This window comes from Crotalus tigris, unplaced genomic scaffold, assembly GCF_016545835.1.
Source record: "Crotalus tigris isolate CLP2741 ecotype Arizona unplaced genomic scaffold, ASM1654583v1 scf7180000024472.5447098, whole genome shotgun sequence".
NCBI classification, from domain to species: domain Eukaryota; kingdom Metazoa; phylum Chordata; class Lepidosauria; order Squamata; family Viperidae; genus Crotalus; species Crotalus tigris.
Genome location: NW_024100643.1, coordinates 1,399,030 through 1,416,940, shown reverse-complemented (window position 1 = coordinate 1,416,940; position 17,911 = coordinate 1,399,030). Strand labels below are relative to the sequence as shown.

Below are 17,911 nucleotides of genomic sequence, written 5' to 3'. Positions count from 1 at the left end.
GAAAATGTGTGACATGGGATTAAGAATATGAGCATGTAGGTTTATGAATGCAATGCTATTTTGCTTATTTAAAACCTAAATTATTTTTACTGAATCCTGTATGGAGTGCAGATTTGAAAAATAATCAATTATCATGACTATTTTTGATTTTTTTAAAAATCAAGTGAACTGTAGCAAGTAGCCAAAAAGATAATTTTGAATTAATAGAATGTTTACTGAAAACAGGAAATTGATCCAGAATTTTTAAGATTTGCAAATGTTGATATAAAGCACCAAGTAGTATATGCTGTGTTGCAAGAAATGTTCGTCAAAAAACATGAATGTAGCAACTGGTGTACACCCCTAAGATATGAGCTAATCAGGAGTAACTAAAGTTGAATGCAGCAGAAACAGAGTGCTATTACAATGCTTATGTGTGTGAAAATCTGTCTTGAATCTTTCAAACACACATCGCAATGCAAAATAATTCTCAGTTAATAATCTTGGGTCTCAACATTTATAAGTGTATGCATCACTTTAGTCAGCGTGGTGCATGATTTTTCATCATAGACCAAAGATTGTTATAAACCAGAATTGTACTAAGTAGTAAAGTCAGAAAATGTAATATTGGCAACTCTTTAACTTACTTCTGAAGCTTCTATAGCCAGGTCCATTTCTTCATCACAGACATTTGACCAGAACTCTATACCTTGCAGAGCCACTTCATCAATATCACTTTTCATGGCTTCAATTGTGATCTTTAGAAAAACAAAAGCAGTGTTAAACTATATTTTCTGCTCCACCAAGTAATTTAGAGTTAATTTCTAGCACATAAATAAAAAAGGTAAACATTTTCCTCTGCTAGTTGTCTTCGATTCTAGGGGGCGATGTCCATCTCCAATTCACAGCCAAAGAGCATATTTCATGTGGCTGGCATGAGTATATGCCAAAGGCGCATGGAACACTTACTTACCCACTGAAGTGAAACCTAGTTCAGGGCTTTTCAACCTTTTCACAGATTGTACCATTTTTAGGACATGACAATATTTGAATACCACCAGTACTTAGCAAGGTGTCAAAAACTTGATGACTAAAAAAAAAGGGAGGGGGATTTTCGGTTTTACTGATTAGATTTATATTATGGAAAGGTAAAAAGTTGAGGTTCAATGTTAATGCTTCCTTCTACTGCAACAGAGAAAGTCTGTTCTTTTTCCCTTCTCCCCCTCACCTTTTCACCCTTTTTCCTCCCCACTGTGTCCTACTGTTTCTTTTGTATTTTATTCTATAATCTAATAAAATATTGCAAACTGTAGAAAAAAAGTAAAAAAGTACCAGTTTTAATTTCTTCGATGGCTGTTCCTTTGCTGAATCACTTTCCCTTTGCACTGACAAATGTATGATGAATTTATCCATGTTTATTAATATGCACCACTACCAGCTAGCTCAGGGGTCTTCAAACTTGGCACTACCTCAGGTGTGTCACAATGTTGCAATCCAAGACTGAAAGGCTCTGGCAATTGCAAAAAGCTTTAGCCTTAAATTAAGCCTGTTTACCTTCAAAGAAAACTTTCTAGAAACCAATTACATTTGTTTAAAGGGATTAAACCTACGGAAGTCAACACTTTGGTCTCATTGCTAGCCTTTGTGAAACAGAATAAAATATTCCAATAACCAAAGCACATAAAGGAGCCTCTGAATTACAAAACACTGTAAAACCTGTACAAAAATCCTTATGGTAACCCAATCAAGCTGCTAGCTGATCCAGAACTAAATAAACCCACCTCTTTTCCAACATGCTTGTCTCCCGGGTTTTCATTTCATCAGTGCTGATTGCATTCTCCTGGCTGGAGAAAACGAACCAGGGAACCTTTTCTTCCAGCAATAGCTGCTTCTTCTTCCCTGTCTTTTTTTCTCCCTGCCTGCCGAGCTCTCCTTCCACTTCTTCTCCATCCCCTTCTCTTTCCATTGTCTTTTCCCCCTTCCCGCCAAAACCACCTCTTTTTATATCTTCTCCTCCCCCTTTTCTTCAGTTCACCTCTAGCTCCGCACTGCTTCCGGAAGTGCCAATCAGCTGGAGCCCTGCCAGTTCCTGGGGCTTCTGCTGAGCTTCGATAGTCCTGCAACTGCAGTTGCCTCTCCTTCAGGCTTGGATCATTTCGGCTCATTCCTCCACCCCACTATACTACTCTAGGACAGTCGCCTGCCACATGCCAAAGTACCACAGGTGGTACACGTACTATCAGTTGAAAAGCCCTGACCTAATTATCTACTTGCATTTACATGCTTTTCAACTGCTAGGATGACAGGAGCTGCAGCAAGTAGTAGAAGGTCACTCCATCATGTGGTACTAGGTCTTGACCATAAACATCCAATCTCAAATCTCACTTGGGAATACTCACAGCAAAAAGTGCAGGGCCCATATATGTTTCCATGTATTGATAATAAAGGGACATAATCTTCACCAAGTTCTGTAAGGCAGCTACTCGCACCTAATATAAAAACAGAGCAATAACAGTTCTAGGCAAAGAAGAAAACACCAAAGACTCATCTACCATATGAATGTAATAAACCTAGTATTCAAATTACTTTGACCAAATATTTTAGAGTTTATTCCTAATTTTAAAATTAAACAGATAATGGGAAAATGGGAAAGGAACTACACAGTACTGAATTCAGAAAAATAATCTGACATTATAGCAACAAAAGGTCTATCTACTATCTATATCAGCGGTTCTCAACCTGTGGGTTGCGACCCCATTTGGGGTCGAACGACCATTTCACGGGAGTCGCCAAACAACGCGATCCGCCATTTTCCCCCCCTTTTCCTTAGCTGTGCTACTCCCTCTTATTCTATTTGCTTTCGAAAGCCAATAGAATAGACTCTCTTGAACAGAGTCTAATTCTATTGGCTTTCAAAAGCCAATAGGAATTGTCCAGAGCTGTCTCTGCCCTGCTGAGCCCGCCAAAAGCCCCAGTCTGCAAACGGTGCTGCAAGGGGAACAGTCTGCAGAGCTTCCCTCCCTGTTGAGCAACTAAAAAGTAAGTAAAAGAGGGCCAAGGGTGGGAGGCCGGTGGGTGCAAGGAGGGTTGCTGGCGCGCGTGGGGCCCAGCAGGTGCCTTACCTGCCTTGGGCTGGGCCAGCTGGTGGCCCAGTCGGTGGTCGCTCTGCGCTGCCGCGGCCGCCCGGCAGTGCCTGGGACTGCCTGCCACCGCCCCGAACGGCCGGCGGCCAAGGTAAACCTAGCGGGGCAGTGGCGGGCGCAGGGAGGGTTGCTGGCACATGTGGAGCCCAGCTGGTGCCTTACCTGCCTTGGGCTGGGCCAGCTGGTGGCCCAGCCGGTGGTCGACCTGCTTGCCACGGCCGCCCAGGAGCGTCCGGGCCTGCCTGCCGCCGCCCCTTGCCAGCTATGCCTCAGCCGGTGCAGGGGGCGGCACTGCGCATGCGCGGCGCGTGCTTATGACCGGGGTCGCCGGTATAAAAAGGTTGAAAACCACTGATCTATATAAATAAAAATGTAAATGTTCATTTGTTCAAAATCTTAAATTTCCGAAAGTTCTTCACCAACTGGTTTGAAATTTTGACACAAAGTTGTATTCGAATACACGCGTGTTTGTATATACCTATATTATATAGATGTCACACCTGTGACAGGTAAAAACATGCTTTTTTGAAAAACAGGTTAAAAACATGTTTTTGAAAAACAGCGCCATGTGTTGGACATAATCTCTATATCTGCACACACAATGGAACAACAAAAAATACTGTATACCCACAAGGATTGTGAAATTAAACATATTACAAATGTGCGCTTTCTCTTTTCTTTCTTGAGCCACAGCAACGCATGGCTGGATACAGCTAGTTATCTATAAAAAGCAACACTTTCTTTCTTAAGACGTTTTTCCCTTTATTAAACTAGCTTCCCTAATCTCTGATCATACCATCCCTTTTATTTGACTAAAGAGCACCTCAAAACCCTAGCCATCTATGTAATGCTGTAATGCACATAATTAATCTTTTATTTGTCACTCTGATTATAACCAAATTAAAGATAGAAAACAAATCTCTTCACTTTGATACTGTGTCACTCCTTATGTCACTCCCAATCACCTTTCTCTGATGTTGGATTTTAATCTCTTTTGGGATAGATAGATATCTTTAGTTTTGTTTCCAGGAACCACTGAATGTATTGATAATATTATATAAAACCTTTGGTGAAGAATCAGTTTAAAGCTTTCATCATCCTTTTTTTGGAAACAGATGTATATTTTTCATACATTGAAACGGCTGGGAAAGAGTTTCAGGCTTACCCTTGTATCAGGACACTGTGTCGCTTCACAGACTACTTGCATGATAAAGTGCCTTTCAGACTGAAATTTTTGAATAGAAAGAAAAATGCAGAATTAGGTCTGAAATTTCCAAAGTATACTTCAAATTAAAATAAAGGTAAACAAAATATACAATAGTCCAGCTAGAACCCTCTGGTACTCAATAATTTGACTCTGATTATATACTGTCAGGTTGTTTTCAACTCCTAATAATCATATAGAATTTCTCAATGACTTGAATTCAACACAACTTTATTTTACCAAACAAATGCAATGTAAAAAATCTTTTCAAATATTTGATTGAGGAATATGATTGCAGTATAGCAGTATCTTCCATACAAAACTTAAAAGTTATCTCAATCAAATACCTCTTCTGAAAGAGTAAAATTCTTGAGTCTACCAGAAACTTTAAAGTTCTAGCTTGAAATCAAATTATTTTAAAGTTATAGTTTATTACAGATATTATATAATGAAAATACTCAACAGTTCCAATATAAAATTGTTTGGATAAAATAACTGTAGTTTAAATTTCTCATTAAACAGTCAAGATATTTTATTTCACCTTTCATTCACTTGAAAATTTGTTTTAATTCATATTTTAGGTCCCTTAGCAGTATACTGATGGTAAAACAGAAATCAAATTCAAAAGTAAAAAATAACTGAAATTCCCTGCAATTCAAAACAATCTGCTTATCCTATCATCATTTCTTTCTGGACTTGTAAATTATATTGTGGTAAATATATCTTCATAAAATTTAAGAAACAAGCACGCAATGCCACTCAATGTAAAATCAGAACCATTTTTATGCTGGTTCTGGTTCATTCGGTAGATTCATAACATGATTTTAAAAACTATCTGACAGAGAAGCAAACCTAGAGAAAGGCTTTTAAGTGTCTCATAAAGCGTTCTGTTCTCTAGCTGAAATAATATAGTTATGTGAAAAAGTAATCATTCTCGTTTTAGTTTTTCTGATGTTTTGAATATCTATCAATGAACCATATTATTCTTTTTTAAATTTTTCTAATGTTTTGCTTATCTTTATCAATGAACCATGTAACCATATCATTATGTGGGTTTTACTGATTCATATATGCAGTTTGAGTGAACAAAATAACACCAAGTTTTAGAGCCCGTTTCACTTATTTCATCAACAATTTCACCCAACAAATAATATATTAGTATAAAAAAGTAATACCAAACACTTGGCATCAAACACTTCCCATATTACTGTGCAGGAACCGTGACCCATTCCTCCGTGGCAAATTGTTTAAATTCATTAATGAATAACAAATTTCTAGCAAATTTGTTTTGTGCTCTGCCACATTTCTAGAGGGATTCTGACACAGCTAAAAGTAGTCCTTGACTTATGACTAAAATTATGGTCATAAGTCATTCCAATAAGTGGGTCATTATTGTCACATATTGACTCAATTTTATGACATTTTTGTGATGGTTATTAAGCAAATCACCATGGTTATTAAATAAACCAGAAATACTTGTTTCCAACAAAAGACAACATAATTCAGTGACATGATCCCAAGACATTGCAGCCGTAAATGCAGGCCAGTTGCCAAAAGCCCAAAATGCAGTCACATGACTGTAAGGTAGATGAGGGGCCTGGCTATAAGAACTTCAATTCTGGGTCATAAGTATCTTTTTTTTTGGGGGGGGGGGGTGTCATAATTTCAACCAGTCACTAAATGACAGCTCATAAGTCAAAGACTACCTATATTCCAAAATAATGCCTTTATTTTTCTTCATCCATTCTTATAGATTTATTTGTTTGTATGTTCAGGATCATTATTTTGCTGCATCATCCATGTGTACTTCAGAGTTAGCTGATGAATAGTCTGATATTCTGTAGAATTCATACTTTTTATCTTCCCCAAATATAACATAAAGAGCTCCAATTTTGGCTCATGTATTTATAGAACATACCTCCAAGTGCTTGTTAGCAAATTTGATATAGGCATCAATAATCTCCTTAGTAAACAATAGCTTCCATCTTGCTAGATTTCCACGAATTCTATTTTTATTCTGTATTGGTAGAGTCATCAAAGCCTGTTTTTTATATAAACTAAGAGATCTGAAGTTCTCCAAGTTTTGTTTTGAGCTTCTTTGTGGCTTGCTGTCCATGGACAATTCTGATTAGATGACTATTTTGGGGAAGATTCACTATTGTCTCAACTTAGTATTCTTAATTTCAAGATGGTTTCTGACAGCAGATTAACAAACCCGCAGAATTTCAGAAATTATATTATACTTTTTTTTTACTGAGGCCAACATACTTAGAATACATGTATCTTTATTATTTTGATTGAAGAAAAATAATCAGGGAAAAGCAGAAGAAAAAAACAAAGAGGAGACTTTGAATTGTTATCTCTAGTTCTAATACTATTTAGTCATCAGTAGGACAAAAGATGCAAAGAACTGATGATACTGGAGCTCCATCTTCAAATAAGCAAATGGTATCTAAATGTGGGGTCCTTAGTGTCTCTGAGGTTGATTGTTTTCTTGCAGACATTTCATAACCAAACCAGGTAACATCATCAGTGATATTTATACTAGTGGCTTGCCTTGTCTTAGTTCCAGGTATCCAGAAATTCACTAGTGCTTTTGAATTTAGCTCGATACAGGAGGCTCATAGTTTTCTAGTTGAAGCTATGGTTAAATCTATCTATGTGTTCTGAAATTAAGAACTTTTCATGATGTCTTCTTATTGCTAGTTGCTATTCATGGATGTGCTCTGCTAATCTTCTGCCTGCTTGTCCAACATACTGGCTGTTACAGTCCTTACCCTGTATGTTGCTGATGACTATTTTTTCTTCTGGATCTTAGGATATTTTGGATGGATTTAGTTTGTGTGCTATGGTAATGCCATCTGGTTGTAACAACCTGTTGGTGATTTCTGAGATGTTTTTGATGTATGGCAGTGTTATCCTTTTCACAGCTTGTGCTGATTGTGCTATATTGGGTTGAGTGGTCAGGCACTTTTTGATAAAATTCAATCTAAATGGTTCTCAGGCAATCTGTATTTAATTAACTGATCATTGCCTTTTCTTCCCCTTAATAGCCTCTAGTCAGTGGCAATAGGGATGGGACTTTGGCTTTATTTATTTCTTAGTACTACTATCTCTATGCCAACAGCACCTTTGTTCCTATTACCCTCAAACACAGTAAGGATGTCTCAAACCATGATGCTAGATAAGTATTAGATAAGCATAGCAGATAGGCTTTCTTCAGTCTTTAAATAAGTTTCTATAAAGAAGTTAAAGTTCATAATCTGGTCTATAACTGTTGTTTTCTTTTTCAGAATGCCTATGCAAAAGCATGCACTATGCATGGGTATTAAGTAGACATTTATCTTGCTGCATTGTTCTTATGGACAGGCAGTTCAATTAAAATGAAACTTTTGTTACTCTATTTCTTAAACTTTGCCTAAAATATTGAAGATACATTGCTATTCTACTGAACTGTTAAATGTCAAAATTATTCACTGTGCAATTACATGTATTAGAAAAAAGCCTCTAACTAATAATCAAATAAATATTTTTGCAATTATGTTATTTATGGCAATCTTGAAATAAAACCATTGCTTCGGTTTTGTTCATAAAGGCACATCAGCTTCTGGCTACAAAAAGTGTGCTTAACTGTTGTTTTATTCTATGATAAATAGCAAAGGAGAAAAAACTTAACAGATATAAGGTTTTGTTCCTTATGGCAGAAAATGGAGAAATTCATTGAATAGAAATGTGCACAAAATTATGTTTTGTTTCAAAAACAAATATTTAAGTTGTTCTGGAATTTGGTAAAACAAATTCTAGCTTCTTGGTTTATGGGGTGAGTAGAGTAAGGCTGATGAGCACTGCTCTCAGTGTTTCCCCTTCCTCTACTGTTGATCTCCTTGTCCCAGCTTCCCAGCACTATCAATACCTTGTCCTACTTCTATAACCTCAGGGCAGCATATTCCACCTTTCCCCCATTTCCCGATTGTTCCAGGACATGTCCAACCTCATCATTTCTGCCTAAAACAATCACATTGCCATAGTTGGGAAAAAAAATCTGAAGTGTCCTAAGAGGTGAGGGAGCGCAAATGGCTCTATGGTAGACAAAATGAGTTCATTTTGTATGCAATTCTAATTAATCCTTATTCAAATAAAAACTGCTGCAAAGAAAAAACATCCAGGTCCAAACTGTAAGGATTACTTTATAAAATCATAGAACAACATGAAATGTTATTATTGATTGAGACACTTACTAAAAGCTACTTATGGAACATTAAATGGCATTCAGTATATGTTACTTTAAAATGATTTTATAGTACAAGATTAAATCCTTGTTACCAAAACAAAATTCATTGTTAGACAAACTATAAATATCACCAACTGTTCATCAGACTTTAGCACAATCAGTATGAGACTTATAGTAGTTTACATTTTGATACCTTCTCATTTACAAATTAGAAATTGACTGCATTATTTACATCTCAGAAGTTTTACCAATAACCCACTGTCTGGCATAACATTACTATTTTAATTTTTGATAATTTGACAAAGAAAATTGTATTTTTGAAGGCAAAATGTTTGGGTCTTGCTTTAAAAACAAAACTTTAAAAGTTTAACACTACGAAATAAATAGCAAAGAAATGATTGTACTCATTTTACATTTGAATACTTCCATTCTTTTCTAAGTTAAATAGCAATTAATCTAATAATATTGCTTCCAATTAAAGAAAATAACAAGACCTAGTGTTATCAGCACTTCAGAGAAAACAATGAAGCTGAATCCTTGTAAAATTATTCTCACAATAATTTTCTCATAATGATTCTATGGTATCTGCCACATAGTGATTCATTATCATGAACTATTCATTGGACAGTTGTGAAAATATTGATTTTATTTATTATAAGGACAATACAATTGGCTGGAAATGAGAAAACTACTATGAAGCTAGTTGAATAGGTTATGCATATTACATGGCAAGAACCGATATATTGATAATATCAGATTGCAAGATTCAAAAATACAAACTTGGCATAAGAAATATTATTATCTAGGAAGCTAACTGTTGACTCTATATGTTTTAATATTTGTTTAATTGCCTATATATTAAATTGAACTCCAAACAAGAACTTATGCTGTCATAATCTTTTATGTAGTCATAGGTGAGCACCAAAAATTACAGCATGTTTATGGGTATGCCACTTTAATTGATTTATTATTGTTACTTGAATAAATATAAAAGGAATAAGTTTTCCAAAACAACTTCTAAACATGTACAAATCCAAGTCTCAGTCAAAATAGGAATGCATCAGAACTCAGTGTGGTGCATGGTTTCTCATCACAGACCATGGATTTCATTGGCATCCTTTTCAACCATACTCCAATATGATCACTTACCTCTTTGTCAAAGTTTGTTTTGGTGAATAGGAATGCATCAGAACTCAGTGTGGTGCATGGTTTCTCATCACAGACCATGGATTTCATTGGCATCCTTTTCAACCATACTCCAATATGATCACTTACCTCTTTGTCAAAGTTTGTTTTGGTGAATTCCAAAGAGTTCAAGAGTGCATTTGTAGCCGCTAATTTCACATTATTACTTGGCTCTTCTTTCCTCATGCCCTGGATAATGGCAGTCAAAATCTCATTGGATTTATCCTGAAGCTGTTCTGGATCCTGAAAAAGAAAAAATATTATAAACTATGCCTGTGTTCCTATAAAATGCACAACCAACTAAAATGGTAACCATAGTGTGTTGTCTAAATTGAGAATCGCAAGGATTTCCAAGTTAGAATAGAGACTGTTTATCACTATAGCTTAGTCACTGAGTACTTTATTTTCTGGAGATTTGCATCTTATTTGGACACAGAAAGATGAATTCAAGGGCTAACTTGAATTGAGTCCTCTGACCCAGCCTCCAGCAGAAAGTAACTAAATGGAACCTACCGAAATCCTGTACAGAGGATCTTTGAATCTAATAATTTGCTTTGTTCCCTCAAACAACAGTAGGTAGTAATTACACACAATTACACTCTGGGATAACAAATATTAGGATCTCTAATTGGCTTGAAACTTCAAGTGTCCAATGCATAATTTGAAATCAACTACAATCATGTAAGAAAAATTTAGAACATATTGAGAGACAGTATTATATGTGCCCTATCCCTTTACTCAAGTTAACAAAACACAGGAATGAGCTTTTGATTAAAATTAAGAAAGAACAGGAGATTAATAATAAGCACAAGAAGCAAGAATAGCACGTTAAAGGCAACACTTACAATATCCTGACAAATATAGCCAATGGCTTCCAATGTTGATTCTTTCATATGCTCTGTGCTATGCGGATTTGTAACATTGGCTACTAGCTGAGGAATAAGTTCAGGCCACTGATTCATAGGGATCTCTGCACAGGCGATGCCAGCAACGCACTGTGATGCTGAGCTTGGCCTGTAGGTTTCTGTACCCAAGGTTTGCAAAACCTGTGAATATAAGAAGAGGATCATCATCAGTAGGCAAGATCACAAAGCTGCAATACTGTTAGCATTAGGCAATGGACTGCTGTGTATTCCTGTACCATTTCTGAAGTTGAGCAAAAATAAAGCATGCCTCCCAGCCTTTTCTCAACTTGGGAACAAATAAGAGAATAGTAAATTGCAGAAACAGTATTCAATTAAAGATATGCAGACTGATAAAAAAGCAGGAATATGAACTAGAACTAGAAATGCTAAGGTTTAACATACATAATTTTTGACTTCTCTGCGAGCATTGGCATCGATTGCAAGCCATCTCTGTTGATGTTGGGTCTTTACATCAGGATCTTTAGATGTTAGAGAGTTCTTGATCTGTAAACCAGCTGCAACTCTTGCAACTTGGCTGTTTCCTGGATTTGCCAGCACTCTGGACAGTTCCACAAGGAAAGTAGGCTGGCAAAGAAAGAAATTTCAATAACCAAAACTTGTTATATCTTTCTCGTTTTGGTCAATGCATAAATATACATATATGACAATCTAAATCAAAACATTTTTTAGTTCTGATCCAAGAACACATAAGTGATCCACATATAACCACTAGGCAATATTGAATTTTCTTATGTTTATATACTACTTACAGGTCTCTATTACAATACTCTCTGTCCTCTACATCAGGAATCCTCAATCCCCAGGCTACACAAGTGAGCAAAGCTCCAACCACGCATGCGTGAGATCCAGACAGCATATAAAACCATGCCCCCCAAATCCGCAGAAAAACCACCCTCCATGGAACCGGTCCCTGGCATCCAAAAGATTGAGGCCACTGCTATAAATCTCTTCTTTATAGGTTTCATTTGTGTAGAATTAAATTTCATTTTAAATTGAAGGTATTCTGTAGTTGTTTTCAAACATTCAAACTTCAAAATAATACACAATTATAGGATATAGAAATAACTGAGTTTTTAACTTACTGGAGCAACCAGTTCTCAAAAGTATTGAAATCCAATTGTTGCATATTAAACTTAGACCATAGCAGCATGTTCAGCTTTTAAAGAAAGAATGTGTAAATATTTGGTGGGTACTCTACTATGCTGGACAGAACATGAATACATTTTCATGGCTAGAAGCAAAGTAGGACTATGAAATATGTAACACTGATCTTAACTGCTGGGCAGGAAGAATAAGATACTTAAATTTTTGCTCTACTATAAAAGATGGGAAATCACAGGGTTAGAAATTACTAATAGTTTTTTTTACAGCAAATTATATGAGAAAAGTGCTGTATGTGCAAAAATGATCTCTCCATGAAGAAAATCAGTATGATCACCAAATGACATTCCAGTACTGCAATAAACAAATTACACCACTTTTAGTAAGGACTATTCTTCAAAATAATTAACCAAATATATCAACATGTGCCTGGAAGCAATTTGCCACAATATTAAAAACACAAAATAAATTTTAAACCCCTCTTTTCTAAGCTATGATAGTTATCAGGTAAATATTACTATCAATGGTTGTAGAAAGCTTGATGAAGTAAACAGAAAATGTAGAATGTTACTAAATTTGGATTTGGAATAATTTTTATTTTCTTCTTAAAAGCAGTTAGGAAGTATATAGTGTGGAAAAGAATAACATGGTTAAAAAATACCTAAACCATATTCATTAACATTTGATGGAAATAGTACAGCAAGATGTAAAAATTTCATTAAATTTGAAACACAATTTTCTGAAAAACTTAAGAAACAGAGGGTTGCCAGGATTCTTCAAGCTTCTGACAAAAATAAAAATTGTAAAGCAGGAATTCCATTGCCATATCATAAACTATCTTTGGATGTTTCCTCCGACTTAATTGTTTTCTGACAATGTTTAACCATTTTGTAGCTTTTCCCAACACAAAACTCTTTTCCCAGGGCTCATTCACAAGTAATTAATTATAACTAATCCCTCAATTCTTTCATGCATTCCATAACATGCTATTACTACTAACATCCATTTCATTCAGATCACTTTATTCACACTACCTAATAAAATCCAAAGTAATCTTCTTGTATCTTGTCCTTCTATCCTCCTCTATAGCATGACCCAAGAATAAACCTTGGACAAATAGGTAAGATACTATTTAGATCATGCCAGATGCAGGACCATTATCTCTTCCTTCTTCCCAAGTTGAGCAATGAATGGAAATAAAAAGCATGGGGAAAAGAGAAATTGTATAGAAAAATCTAAAAATATTGTGATAATTAAGTTAATCAGGGTGCATTTTAAACCTACAGCATAGAGGTAGATTTCATGTTTTTTAATTCCTGATATTCTCCTGTCCAATCATAATGTACTTTGTAATTTTTATTATTTTTGAACATGTATGTATGTGTGTGTGTGTGTGTGTGTGTGTGTGTGTGTGTGTGTGTGTGTGTGTATATATATATATATATATATATATATATATATATATATATATATATCTGGATTAAGGGACAAGGAATGCAATTGTGAAGTTTATCTCTTTCTTATGAAGATAAGTGACAAGCTATGAAGGGTAATCAACTTGTCAAGATCTCAAACTTTAATTTAATAATCTGTTATGTAGAGAGTAAATAAGTGTTATAGCCCCTTTTCAGTTTTATTTCAAAACTGTTCTGTTACCAAGGAACAAAAGTGTGAACGTCTTAACATGTCAAAGCACATTCTGAAATTAATATCTGCCAAAGACATGGATGAAATGAATGTTTATCTGTTCCCAATTCTTTTCCACAGCCCAAATTCATGCATGGTTATTCATCTCAAGACACAATGTAATGAAAAAATAGGATAAGCATAATATTGAGTACAGATAAAATAATCAATCTTTCAATGTTTATTTTACAAAATATTGTTCTGCAAATATCTTTATAACCACAGACCATCTTAAAATCATATATATTATCAAATAATCTCTAATCCAAGACATGTTATAATATCAATCAATATAGTTTTTCTATTTTCTAGTCAAGGCTGAGGATATCATTTGAAAACATATATATTCAAATATATCTTTATTTTTTAAGGCCTTACAGAAAGAGTTTATTGACCCGGATGGCTGAAAAAAGAACTGTTGTCTAGGACTTCTAGAGGGCATAAATTTGGAAAAAAAAAAAAAGGTTATGTTACAGTTGCTGTTAAAGCTGAACTGTGGAAATCAAATTTCAAATCCCAGTTCAGCCACAAAGCTCCCTACCTGGCCCCCAATCTATTTTGAAGAGTTACTATAAATATAAAATGAAATATTTTTTTATTTTATGCATTTTCTTCTAAAAGGTGGACTGAATACAAATATGATCTCTTTTTCAAAATCCTATGCTAGTCCCTTAGGAGTCTATAGATGCTTTGCATCTTTCTGAGCAATTGGGAGAGTCTGAGAAATAAGCCTTCAGTAATAATTCTGAAAGCCTGCTGTGTCAGCTTGAACCAGTCACACTTTCAGCAGAATTCACTTCATAGAGTTGTTGTTGTGGGGAAAATAAGCGAAAGAAGGTGTACTGGATATGCTTGCTGTCTTGAAGTTATTTGTAAAAATAATAAAGGTGGGATACAAAAAAATAAATATGAAAATATTCCATAACTTTTGTTTAGTTTTTTAGGGAAAGAACAATCACTGTATAAAAATGCTAATTTTAATTATTGCATTAGTAATGCACGTAATAAGTTGTTCAGCAATAAATTTATCACTGTTGTTTTTAATTTTTTTGTATTTATCAAATTTATTTATTGCAGTGCCAAAAAAGTATAGCATACCCTTTAAAAATAGTCTACTTGCAATTTAAGTATTAAGAAAAAGAAAAGAAAATGTTCTAAGTACCAGTATAAAATGTAAAGAACTAAGACATCAATTGCTGATAATGTATATACTCCAACATTGCCAATGAAATAAAATGAACTTAGTAAACAAGCCTCAAACAATCCTATAGACTGAAAATTTATCTCTAGAATATGTGATAAATTAAAAACCAGCCATTGGACAATTCTCTTGGATGAATGCCATGCAAAAAATTCATTCCCGATGTTTTGATACTATACACTATTTTATTCTATTCTATTTCTTCTTTTTTTAAAAAAAATTATCAACAGCAAAGGCTCACTATCACAAGCAATTACACTTCAGTTGTATTCTTATTCTCCTTTAAGGTCTTACAATGAATATATCTTAATTTTGACTCAGTAAATGTAATAGTTATCTACATGGCTTTCTTATAAATTCTGGATTAGACTTAATTCACTGCTCAACACTAGACTTATATTATTCTGATACTTATACCAAATAATGAGTGAAATGCTTAATAGTTTCATTTGGCTACTAATATTGCTCTGAATCAATCCTTTCCAAAAAAAAAAAAAAAGATGAATGGGGTATTTCACAAATAATCTGTATTTTAGAGACTGAAGCAGCCCAATGTGTGTTTTCAAACCAAAGAAATATTTGTGTAAGAATATACATAGGCAATGCCTAGTTAAAAAATATTCAAATCTATGAAAAACACTACAAAAACAAGAGGAAATGGACAAAAATGGTAGAGCAGGAAAAGTATAGAAAATGGGGGACGGTCGGCAGGCAGAAAAAGACAATCTTTAGACTAGGTAAGAAAGCAGAAAAAAACCGAAACTAGTAGGCCTGATTATAAGCTCAAAGGCGTAGTCGAGACAACCTTCTGAGGACTCCCTTTAGCCGACTATACATGCCGGCTTCCCCACATGGCCGGTCCCGCAGGCCCAATCTAACCACCTCCCCCACTTTCCCTCCATGCATGCAGCGCGGTAGGTCCAAGCTGCCTTCCCCTTCCTTTTCTCTCCCGCGGGTCTATATCGCCTTCACGATTGGATGGCGCGACTCCCGAGAGTTTTGCCATTGGCTGCTTCATGCTTGCCTCCTCCTCCTCCCCCCTCTGGAGAGAGAGAGGAGAGAGAGAGAGAGAAAAGAAAAAGCCTACGGTTAGGCTGCGCCCCTCTATGGCGGCTCGGCCTGCTCTGATCTGTGTCTTTTTACACAGGGAAAAGATTCCACTTTCACAAACCCCACCCAAACTCAACTCTTTCGTTTTCCCTTACCAGGTTCTCGATGGCTGCCTGTTCCAGGAACTTCTGAGCCGCTTCAAGCTCGGTGCAGTCTGCAGAAAGGGTGGGGGGTAGGGGTGGAAGGAGGAGAAAAATGCATCTAGGAGTGTCAGTGGGGACCCTAAAGCTGTATTTCAGCCCAACAGTTAACACCCCGAATCATCTCGCCTTTTTCCAGCTATTCAGTCGCTCTTCTTTCTGCTTAAACTCACTCCATTCTGAATATGAAAGAGTTTCGACATCTCCCGAAGCCCCCACCAAAGATAGAGATCCCCGCGGCGCATCATGCTTTTACTCAAACTTCATTTTCATCAATCAGAACCGCAAAGAAGGGTTCAAAACGAGAAATACTTCTTGGAGAATGTTGCAAGTACATTATAACCATAACCTCACTCATCCACAACTAATATTTGTGTTTGTATATATAATATGTTTTATTAGTGTTGTATATCAATGACTGCGTGACTTCTGTAGATGCCGTATGCTAAATAAAAATTCATCCACAACGAATGACTTTTTAAAGAGATGCATTAGGCATTTGTTAAAATATCAGTCCGTCTCCAGCTCCATTGTGACAACTCTCCCAATTATCACAGCCAATCTTGGCCCACTGATTTTGGCCTACAGCGGACCTAAACTACTACCTAGGTAAATATCAGGCCTCAAATCTCATCGTGGACGCTGCTTTCATTGCCACCCTACCTTTAACGTCATGAAGGCACTGGCCTTACGGTAGACCCGATGTGAGGTCATCGCCTATTCTCCCGTCAGCTTCCGTCTCCCCATGCTACCCAGAACATCTAAGAAGCAGCTCTCGGACGAGAAGACTTATCCCATACTCATACGCTAAGGAATCTCCACCCCACCCTTATCCCATATGCCACGCAAAGCAGACTCCTACCCTCAAGGAGAGACCCTTTCTTCCCATATCATTCAGCGTATCCATTAAGTTGTGCCCAAAGCTACCTTCTTCCATACGCGTGCATCATTACCCTCATCATCTGATCCTACCAATATATATTAAAAAGGGCGTTTTACGCCTAAGGCTACTTCCGTGCCAGCCTAACTAAAGAATTCTCAATCTCCCCCATGCCACAAATGATAAAATTCACGGTTGCCCCTCCCTTCTCTTCTTCCCTCCAAGCATGGGGCCCAAACCAAGCCCTAAGTGGTTCCTTTATCCCCAAGGCCACAGACGGAGCCTGACTCTCCCAACGGCCCCGAATCCTCGAGGGGAGAATCGCTGCTGCTTCCTTTACCCTTTCCCACACCTTCTCCCCTAATCATTCATTCCCTCTCTTCAAACGGCTAACGCCTTCCCCAGAGCCACATATAGCTATGCCTAGATGCCCTTCCCCGCCCCCAATCTCCTCTAGATCTTGGACAGGGGAGATGCTTTCACCCCTACCCGTTCCTCCCTCTGCAGCACATCCATTAAAAAAAAGCCTATAGGTCTTTTTTCTTCTTTACCTGGGGAAACCGTCTTCTCCAAGATCGTAATGAGCTCCATGGTGGTAGTGGTGGCGGCGGCGGCGGTGAGGTGAAGCTAGGAAGGAGAGGAGGAAGGGGAAAGGGAAAGGGAAAAGGAAAGACAGGATCGGAGTCGATGGTCGCCGCCGCCTCGCCCTCTGCCTGCCCGCTCAGTCGGCCGGTCGGTCTCTCCCTTCGCGCGCTCTTTACTTCTCCCTCAGCAACGGGGCGGCCCCACCCCCGGCGGAAGCGACTGGAGTCTCCCCTACAACTTCCCCTCCCCCTCCTCACACACAACTCCTTCTGGCGGCGGAAGAAGAGAAAAAGGAAGAGGGGAGGAGAAAGCGCGCGCGCGCGCTAAACGAGCTAAAATGAAGCTATTCAGCGAGTGCGACTCAGACACGGGGGGAGGCAGAAACTTAAAACAAAACAACGTGCCTCCCTCACTTCCCCACAACCTCTCTCTTAGGGACGCTAATTCACTGTCCTGTTTTCTGGCGGATTAACTGAACAGGCCTGCCAGGCCTTAGTCTGCCTTCAGGCACGTAACGTTCGTGCGTATACAGCGTGCTCA

At 37.1% G+C, this 17,911-nt stretch overlaps 1 protein-coding gene across 1 annotated transcript in view; it reads right to left on the bottom strand.

Annotated features, from left to right (window-relative positions):
• Nucleotides 1-17,601, bottom strand: part of KPNB1 (karyopherin subunit beta 1) — a 45,720-nt gene extending 28,119 nt beyond the window's left edge. Inside the window, exons 1-8 of the mRNA XM_039333310.1 lie at nucleotides 17,338-17,601; nucleotides 15,862-15,920; nucleotides 11,050-11,232; nucleotides 10,588-10,788; nucleotides 9,833-9,985; nucleotides 4,288-4,347; nucleotides 2,379-2,468; nucleotides 627-737 (exon numbers count right to left, since the gene is read on the bottom strand). Of these exons, the coding sequence (XP_039189244.1) occupies nucleotides 627-737; nucleotides 2,379-2,468; nucleotides 4,288-4,347; nucleotides 9,833-9,985; nucleotides 10,588-10,788; nucleotides 11,050-11,232; nucleotides 15,862-15,920; nucleotides 17,338-17,377 (897 nt within the window). The 5' untranslated portion in view covers nucleotides 17,378-17,601. The remainder of the gene's footprint in view (nucleotides 1-626; nucleotides 738-2,378; nucleotides 2,469-4,287; nucleotides 4,348-9,832; nucleotides 9,986-10,587; nucleotides 10,789-11,049; nucleotides 11,233-15,861; nucleotides 15,921-17,337) is intronic.
• Between the last annotated feature and the right edge of the window lie 310 nt (nucleotides 17,602-17,911).